The sequence below is a fragment of the Sinocyclocheilus rhinocerous genome, unplaced genomic scaffold (genome assembly GCF_001515625.1).
Source record: "Sinocyclocheilus rhinocerous isolate Xijiao unplaced genomic scaffold, SAMN03320098_v1.1 scaffold2572, whole genome shotgun sequence".
Lineage (NCBI taxonomy): Eukaryota > Metazoa > Chordata > Actinopteri > Cypriniformes > Cyprinidae > Sinocyclocheilus > Sinocyclocheilus rhinocerous.
In genome coordinates, this window is record NW_015633224.1 from 301,914 (window position 1) to 311,848 (window position 9,935).

At 37.6% G+C, this 9,935-nt stretch overlaps 1 protein-coding gene across 1 annotated transcript in view; it reads left to right on the plus strand.

The window, feature by feature from the left end:
• LOC107743967 (angiotensin-converting enzyme-like) overlaps window positions 1–9,935 on the plus strand; it is a gene marked incomplete at its 3' end in the record, with an annotated part of 37,231 nt that overhangs the window by 1,630 nt on the left and 25,666 nt on the right. Inside the window, exons 2-4 of the mRNA XM_016557430.1 lie at window positions 8,913–9,083; window positions 9,163–9,333; window positions 9,417–9,504. Coding sequence (XP_016412916.1) covers window positions 8,913–9,083; window positions 9,163–9,333; window positions 9,417–9,504 — 430 coding nt within the window. The remainder of the gene's footprint in view (window positions 1–8,912; window positions 9,084–9,162; window positions 9,334–9,416; window positions 9,505–9,935) is intronic.

A 9,935-nucleotide genomic window follows, 5' to 3' on the forward strand; every position in this document is an offset into this window, starting at 1 on the left:
AAACTGTCTGAAAAAAAGACAGTTTTTAGAGAAGAAAGAAATCACCCACTGACTTTCAAAGCTAGTAACGACTTTCTACTTCGAGGACCTTGATAGAAATGTAGTGGAGTGAAAAGTACAATATTTGTCTTTCAAATGTAGTGAAGTTAAAGTTATAAGTTGCCAGAAAAAATAATACTCAAGTAAAGTACTGATACTCAAAAAGTGTACTTAAGTACAATACTCAAGTAAATGTACTTAGTTACTGTCCGCCTCTGAACACCAGTAAGGAAGAATTGGAAGGGAAAGGTGATGATGAGCAATGGAATCGGAAACCTGAGGCAGACCTTCTGGTGGAGACCAAGAAGGCCAGGATCAGGGTGACGTCACAGGCTCGGAGGACTGAGGTGAAGCCAGTGGGATGGAGGACAATGGTGGAGCCAAGGGAATGGAGGACCATGGTGACACCAAAGAGCAGCCTCACTAGCTGGACAGGCTTAGCTGAGGAGGAAGGTCTAGGGTCCCGGACAGAACCGGTGGAAGAGGAAGGGCTTTAGAAGTGGGCATCGAGGTGGGACTTAAATTCAATACGGACAGGTCAATATCAATGCTGTCAAGGAGAAACCATTGAGATGTTGAAATCCCATTTGGGACTTTCTTTCCTATGGGATGTCAAGTGTTGGGCATTTCATATTGCAAAAGTCCCAATCAGACGCAAGTTATGCAATCAGATCATATTTTCAATTTCCAATATTGATAAGTACGGAAGAGGATTAGGGCCAAGTAATAATAAAAAAATGAAACCATCTCGAGATTAAAGTCGTTAAATTTCGAGGAAAAAATCGTTAAATTTCAAGAAAAAAGTCGAAATAAAATGTTTAGAATAAACTTGTTAAATTTCGAGAAAAAATTTTGAAATAAAATGTTGAGAATAAACTCGTTCAATTACGAGAAAAAACTCGTAAAATTGCGAGAGAAAAAAATCATTACATTTTGAGAAAAAAGTTGAAATAAAATGTTGAGAATAAACTCATTAAATTACGAGAAAAAAGTTGTTACATTTCGAGAAAAAAAGTTGAATTAAAATGCGGAGAATGAACACACTCGTTGGACGAAGTCAAACGGCCTGCAGTGGCGTAGGTGGGAGAGTAATGCGTTTGGGAGTTGCATATGATGTGGTTGACAAGGGTTCGGGTCCATCTTTTTCCGAACTCGCTTTTCTTCCTTTTCTCATCACTTATCACATCGGAAAAGTGGAAATCACCTGCCTAACAAATGTTTAATAATAATGTATTAATTGGCTAGGTTTAGTGTTACTACAGTAAATCCATTGTAAATATTAATTTGTGGACTGGAGGAAAAGTATTCTAACTGGATTGTTGTCGCGTCAGTGGTGTTGAGAATGGCAGCGCTGTTTCCTCTGCCTTTAAACTAGCTTAAATCACCGCGGAGTCTGTGGTTTTATTAGGGGTAGGCAGGCTATAGGGAGAGCTTTGTTGTCCCAATAAGGCAGCATCTAGGCTATTTAATAATTTTAATAAATAAAATAATTTACACTGTTATTATTGCATCCTGTTAATATACAACAATACTTTCAAAGCACTTTCACATAACTACCGGTTGATCCAAAGTGCTGTACAATACAGCTAAAATAAAACAAATAAGAAACCACAAAACATCAAAACACAATATAACAATACAATTGATATGGCTAGATAAAAGCTATTGACAAAAATGTTTTTTAAGCAGGTATTTAAATACTGGCAAAGAGGGCGCAGCTCTAATAGAAGCTGGTAATTTGTTCCATAGACTAGAACCAGCAACAGCGAAGGCTCGATCACCTCTGCAATGGAACCTCGATCTAGTATTTAAAAATAAAAGTAAAAATGTTTAAAATAATTCTAAATTTGACTGGTAACCAGTTTAGTGGATTAAGAATGGGCGAGATGTAATCGAACCTCTGCCTGCCTGTCAGCAAATTTGCAGCAGCATTTTGGACCATCTGTAAACGCATTATAGAGGACTGACTTAACTATACCACAGTATAGTGAATTATAGTAATCTAAACGAGATAGAACAAACAAGTGAATAATCTGTTCAAACTGATTTACAGATAGTAAAGATTAGATTTTTGAGAAACGCCGTAAGTGGAAGAAACTTGATTTGACCACTGCACTAATTTGTTTCTCAAAACCCAGGTTGCAATCAAAAAGAACACCAAGATTTTTAGCACAGGGTGTAAAGTAGGAAGAGAGATGACCAAAATGAAGGGCACAGTCTTCATATGACTTTACACCAAACAAAATTATTTCGGTTTTGTTCTCGTTTAACACTAAAAGATTCTGCTTTAACCATATTTGTAATTCGTTTAGACAATCCAACAGAGGTCCTAAGAATTCTTTACTTTTATGCTGCAAGGGAAAATACAGTTGAGTATCATCCGCATATAGGTGGAAGGACACTCCATATTTCTCAAAGACAGCACACATTGGTAGTATAAATATAGAAAATAAAACCGGGGCAAGAATTGAGCCCTGTGGCACCCCACAAGCAAGTAGGCTTGAGGACGAACTATGTTGGCCAATGGAAACACTAAAACTTCTGTTTGTTAAAAAAGATTGAAACCATTTCAACACCTTGCCCAACACCCAACACAGCTCTCCAACCTGGAAATCAAGATATTGTGGTCAACCATATCAAATGCAGAGCTTAAGTCAAAAAGCACCAAAGCCACAGCAATCCCTTTATCCGTTTCTAGTGAAATATCATTTACAACTTTTAAAAGTGCAGTTTCTGTGCTGTGTTGAGACTTCAAACACGATTGGAATTTTTCAAAAATATTATTTGAAATCAAATGGGACTCCAGCTGGGTCAACACAATTTTCTCAAGAATCTTAGAAAGAAATGGCAAGTTTGATATAGGCCTAAAATTATTTTTTACAATTCAAAGAATCAAGATTGGGCCTCTTTAATAATGGAGTTACTGTAGCTGTTTTTAGGCAGTCAGGAACAACTCCAGTAATTAGACTAGTATTAAAAATAGTTATAAAAATAGTTATACAGGTAGAAAGAAAAGTTTATAACATCTCAGCATAGTAAAACAAACTGCTTCTCCATCCAATCTGTGTTTAAATGATAAAGCACTTCAGTTCAGTTCAACACAGAAAAACAGAAGTTGATATAGACTGTGAACAAAAGTTTGACCGGATGCCAGTGTGATGAATGCAGAGGCAAGGTGGTAACCACTGCTCACACACACACACACACGCACGCCTCCTTCAGACAGCTGTCTCAACACGGTTTCACAGCTGTCTCAACACTCACTCACAGCTTTTCAAATGGGTGCTGGCACTGCTAACGGCTCAAACTCGCTGCTCAACATATGAACCAAACCTCAACACAAAAAGCTGTAAAAAGAGTTGATAGAGAGCTGGGCAGAACCTGAGCGATGCCTGGTGTGATGTCTATTATTTCAGACACATCAAACGAGGTGATCAAAGAGCCTCTGTTTTTGACATCTCTATTGGAGGCGGCTCTGACTGTGTATGAAGATAAAGCAGCACTGTATCAAAACAACTCGCCCGTCGCACTCCTCCACAGAGACCGCCGTCACAGGATGCCGCTCATGGTTGCCGCTCATGGTTGCTGGAGCAGGTATTTTTGGTTTCGCAGTCATCATGACTGTAGGCATCTTGGTGGTGTGTATTCAACAGATGGTTGACGGAGGTTATGCTAATGGGGCATATGCTGATTTGCCTTTCAGGCACTGTTGTTGACTGCAGCGATTTAGAATAACACAAGCGAAAAGCCGCTTATGTCTGCAAATCAAATTAGATGAGAAAGTTGAAAATTCCAACTTCCAAGCAGTTTGGAAAACTTGGATTTTGTAATTAAAAACTTGTGTGGAAAGCCACGACCCCAAATGAACCATGATGCGATGCATGACGTCATGTAAACATGGTGGCACCCATGCAGATAATGATTTAGTTTTAAGCAAATAAAATGCATCGAGTCAAAATTGCTGCATTACATTATTATGATAAAATCGTTTCGTAGTGTTTTAAAATGAGCTTTTCTGTTGATTATTCACTAAATGTATAGCATAAACTGACATGGAGAGTTATAGAACATTATAGAACTGTATTTTTTTTCTTCTGATCATCTGGCAGGCACTTTCATCCAAAGCAACTTAAATTTAATTTATATTTATTGCATTTATGTTTCCTGAGGTGTAACCTATAATCTTTTATGTATCAAAAACAGTCATAATTTAGATATAAATGGTGATATTCTACCGATTTTAGCCCTGCAAAAAAACTGAATGAAATAAATAAACAAACAAACAGTAATTAATTTCAACATTGACTGCCATCATACAGTAAAAAAAAAAAAGAATAATAAAAAAAATAAAAATATAAAATATAAAAATTAGCAATATTGATATGGAATGGGCATTTATTGTAGTTCTTAAATTGGTCTTCTCCGTTCTCAAATATTTTCATTGAACTTTAACAAAACATCATTCATTAGTCACATACTAATTTCTATACATAAAATTAGACAACAGATTTAGACAAAATTAACTGCTGGATTTCCAACTTAAGTCATATTTAGAGATTTTATTACGGTAGCATAGTTATTTATTGTTGTGATACTTGCAAAGCCACTGAATTATTATTTAGAGAGTGCAGCAGTAGAACCACATTTGAAATGGGCCTAAATCAGATGCCAAAATTCTGATCTGTGCCAGATATCTGTGAAAAAAATCTGAAATATTTATGTAAATGCGTCCCTAGAGTCTGCATTATTCATGCAGCAAATTTAACAATCCGCTTTACTGCCATGCCACCCCACTCTACTGAGGTGGATAACAAGTACAATCTGCTCGGAAAACTCACATTCCATACCCATCAAACATCTGCCGATTAGAGGGGGAAGCATTTAGGGAGGTTTTCAGGGATGTTTCAGAGCCAAGCCAAAGCACACTAGATTGAGCTCATCACCCTTTTTATGGTGTCAGTCACAAGTCGTTATGATGTTACTGTTTCATGTCGAGCCTAGAACCTTTCACCCTGTTCGGACTTATCATCACATTCTTGCATAAACATGACAGAACAAATGGGACCTTGGAAGAAGAGGTGAAAAAACAAGGAGTTAGCCGTCTTTATCTCTAAGGAAAACTGAGTGTGAACATGCAAGTGAAGGACGAGGGATAATAGAGATAAATGCACATGTCACCAGCTTGTTAATCAGTGATGGAAGCTCATCTCCACTCGGGTCAACAAAGGCATCACCTCATGAACTAATGAGTGCAAATGCTGTGACAGGGTCATCGCGCCCTGCGGTTATCATAACAGAAAAGGGATGCTGGGGTTAAACGTCCACAGCAGGAAGAGGTTAAACATCAAGAAAGAGTGACGCACCCAAGTCCAGGATACAATAAACCTTTAGGAAGAATGTACACTAGAAATGTAAGGAATTTTAACAGAAAAATAATGTAAAAGTGCTAGTTTAAACCCTGCTGTTGCTTTAACATATATGATAAAATAAAAATAAAAAACATACATAGAAATGTACTGCTAAAATTTTTCAAATAATTGTTTGTTTTATTTTATTCTTAAAAATCTATTTTATTTTTATACCTTTTTTGGTAAAGTAAATTCTGTTTTTGAACAATTAGTCTGTAAAAATCTTGCTTTAAATTTAACATCCTAAAGTAAACGTACATCTCTAAAAGTAATGATAACTCGGAGTTCGACAAATGAATCAGATCTTGATTCATTAAAGGGATAGTTCACCCAAAAATTCTGTCATTAATTACTCACCCTTAAGGCTTGTGCACACCAGGACGAATATCGCACGCGATTATCACCAACGTTTAACGCCTCGTGACTAAACAAAGGGCACCAATGTGAGTGTGCACACCGGCGCGCAAAACGCCAGGCGTAAAAGCGTCATTTTTAAAAAACCGCCTCAGGCTCGTTTTTTTGGTTTGACGCGCCATGTTAAAAACTGGCCGACCAATGAGATTGGCGCTTTTGTTTACGTGCCTGGAACTGCTGAAGTTACAGTAAAACACGACTTGGTGGTGCTCACAGTAAAACATTGGTGGCGCTCAAGCACAAAATGGCCTTGCCGAGCACACATTGATACCTAACGACGAAGAGGAAGTAAGTAGACCAAGAAGATGCATCGAGGCAAGATGAATGTAGAGCTGCTGGTCTCATTGGTGTCTGAACACAAACTACAAAACAGCGACTACAAAAATCTCGATAAGAGGGAGTTGTTATGGAGAGGAATTGCAGATCAAATAGGATTCGTATTTTTCATTAAGCGCCATCTAATGTCAGGGAGTGAATTTGTATGTTTACTCAGCTCATCGCCAGTTAAAATCGCCCGGGTATGAACACACAAAACGCGTCGTAAAACGCTGGCGATAAGCGCGCGCGATAATCGTCCCGGTGTGCATGAGGTTTTATGTCGTTCCAAACCCGTAAGACCTTCGGAACACAAATGAAGATATTTTTGATGAAATCCGAGAGCTTTCTGACCCTCCATAGACAGCAAGGGTCCTACCACAGTCAAGGTACAGAAACGGCATGAGGATGAATCATTTTCATTTTTGGGTGAACTATCCCTTTAACAGCTCTGGCAGGTTCGTGACTTCATTTAGTGAAGGATTCATCAGATTCATTTAAACCTGTAACTTGTGATTCTTTTGAGTGGTTCATGAAAAGAATCAGTTGTACGTGAATTGGTCCAGAATGCTTGCTTTTCAGGCAAGTTCACAAGAACAAGTCAAATAATAAATTTTTTCTCATTTGGACGCAAAATCACATACACAACTTGGTGGTCATATATAATTTATTTGGCAATGAAGCACCGTCTTTGAAAAGTCATGCATGCATGATATAATTTTTTATATTTTTTTACTAGTGGGTGTAGGACACTATAGTTCATTTATGTAAGTGAGTATAGCAAAATAAACTAAACTGTGATATACTATACCCAAAAATTCTTCATACAGTGGACTACCAGTAAAATTGATACAAATTTGGGACCAAAAATTATTCAGACGGGAAAAAACTGAAATTCAGGTTTGCATGAACCTGGGTGACAGCATGCCCAGGAGGTCAATGGTCACCAAAACTGTTTGGTAGTGATTAACGTGTAAATCTTTGGTGAAGCTTTGAAATATCCAATGACAAATGATAAATATCCAATTTCACCTCTATTTCCCCACATCCCACACCCAACACATGACCTAAGTCTCTCAAATACACAGAATGTGGGAGAAATCATTGTCCCTGACAATATAGCCACATTTTCAGCTCAATGATGTCTAAATGACTGAAATTTAATGACTAAAATGTTCTCCACAGCAGGCACACTACTGTTTTATGGCATATGAGCTAGCAGGTGTTTTATACCTCAGTCTGGATTGTTCCAGGTGCTATTCGTGTTCCCCAAAAGAAATGATTTCCTGTCAGGATCCAAAGAATAAATTGATGGATGGTGCGAACTCTGTCACCTCATTTCATCCCTTGCTGCTGCAAAAGCAATTCAAGGTCTTGTTGAAAACATAACAAGAATGAAAGAAACTCGAAACTGTTCTAGGCTTGAGCAAGAGCCAGAAATGATTATTAACAGAGAATGAAAAAAAGAGGACTGAAAATCACGGGGAGGGAAAGAGATACGGTGACATGACACAATTATTAATACTCAAACATCAAAGCATCATGTTAAGTCAGAGCACATGTAATAACTGCTAGGCCAAGACTACAATCAGTGCATTCATATTCACAAACAAATTAGGCTTATGAGCCAATTCGTTTTAGTACTGCAAAAACATTCAGTGTGACTAGTGTCATCTGATTTCCAAACAAATGGCTCTTATGAGTCAGTTCTTTTAAGTGAATCAAAAACATACAATGCATGCTGTGAATTATGATTCACAAACAAATGACTCTTATGAGCTGGTTCTTTTTAGTGCAACCAAAATATGCAGCATAACTAGTCTGATTCTTAAACACATGACTCTTATGATGCGGTTCTTTTTAGTGAATCAAAAACATACAGTGCGAATAGTGTAGTCTGATTCCTGAACAAATTGCTCTTAAAGGGATAGTTCACCCAAAAATGAAAATGTGATGTTTATCTGCTTACCCCCAGGGCATCCAAGATGTAGGTGACTTTGTTTCTTCAGTAGAACACAAACGAAGATTTTTAACTCAAACCGTTGCAGTCTGTCAGTCATATAATGGAAGTGAATGGGAATCACGGCTTTGAGAGTCAAAAAAAACATACACAAATAAAACCAAATTAAACCCTGCGGCTCGTGATGATACATTGATGGGTAAAGATACGAAACGATCGGTCTGTGCAAGAAACTGAACAGTATTTATATCGTTTTTTACCTCTGATTCACCGCAATGTCCGAACTGTCCTGAGCGCATTCTCAACAGCCGGCGCGTGACACGTCTTCTTCTTCTTGCTTTACGGCAGATCGCAGACTTATAAGTGCATTACCGCCACCTATCTATCAAATCGACCACTGGCACTCCTAATTGAGATTGTAGATAGATTCAAGCAATAGTTCAAAAGATGAGTTTGAATCAGTCTTACAATCCTTTACTGAACTGAACCAATCAGAGCAACACCAAAATCGGCAAGTTAGCATTGTTTTCAGAAATAAAGTTTTGCATTAATATAATTAAAATTAATGAAGAAATACAGTTTATTTGCTATATAACAATAAATAAATATGATAATTTTTCATTTAATTAAATTTCATTAAAACATGAAAACTACTTTAATTGACTTCAAATGAGAAAAATCCATGATATTCCTATGGATATTTAATTTAAATTTTTTTTTTATTATTATTATTATTTTTTTTAAGATTTAATGACTCTCCTTATTGTTTCCTTCAGGTTTCTGCGTCTTTGGAGGAGCAGGCTTTCACAGAGGCATGGGGTCAAAAAGCAAAGGCTACCTTCAGTGATTCTCTCATGGAGAGCTTCACTAATCCAGACCTGAAGAAAATCATCAGTAAGATCAATGTTCTGGGACCTGCCAATCTCCCAACCGCAGAGAGAGAGCGGGTGAGTTGACCACTGGAGCTGTGGAAGAAGAGCTATTGACGACGCATCATTTAATGACTCTCCTTATTGTTTCCTTCAGGTTTCTGCGTCTTTGGAGGAGCAGGCTTTCACAGAGGCATGGGGTCAAAAAGCAAAGGCTACCTTCAGTGATTCTCTCATGGAGAGCTTCACTAATCCAGACCTGAAGAAAATCATCAGTAAGATCAATGTTCTGGGACCTGCCAATCTCCCAACCGCAGAGAGAGAGCGGGTGAGTTGACCACTGGAGCTGTGGAAGAAGAGCTATTGACGACGCATCAAGACGTGTTTTGATTGCACTCTTTGTTTTCTTAGTACAACACCATTCTGAGCCAGATGGACAGCATCTACTCAAAGGCAAAGGTGTGTCCCCCTTCAGAGGAATGCTGGTCTTTGGAGCCTGGTGAGAAACGCTCCCAACACTTTGTTGATGTGTGTCAGTAAAGGTCAAAATGAAGGTGAAAATACACACGCGTACGCACAAGGAAGTACAAGGGCTTGCAATACAACAAAAGAATTGTGTTTCAGATTAGCTTGAGGTAGGGCTGCACGATTATGACAAAAATCATAATTGTTGATTATTCCCTTGAAATTGTAATTGCGATTATTAATTACGATTATCACAATTTACATTGAATGATGTTTATACCATTGTTTGATGCAATTGCATGTCGTATTTTTATATGAAAATAAACAAGCTGAAAACACTCTAACTGAAAAACCTTTAGTGCTTTTCTATAGTATTAAGCCTCAAATGTCAAATATACATCGGATTGGTTTAAATATATGAATGGTATTATAATGTTATACTAAAACTAAAACAATGGAAAAACC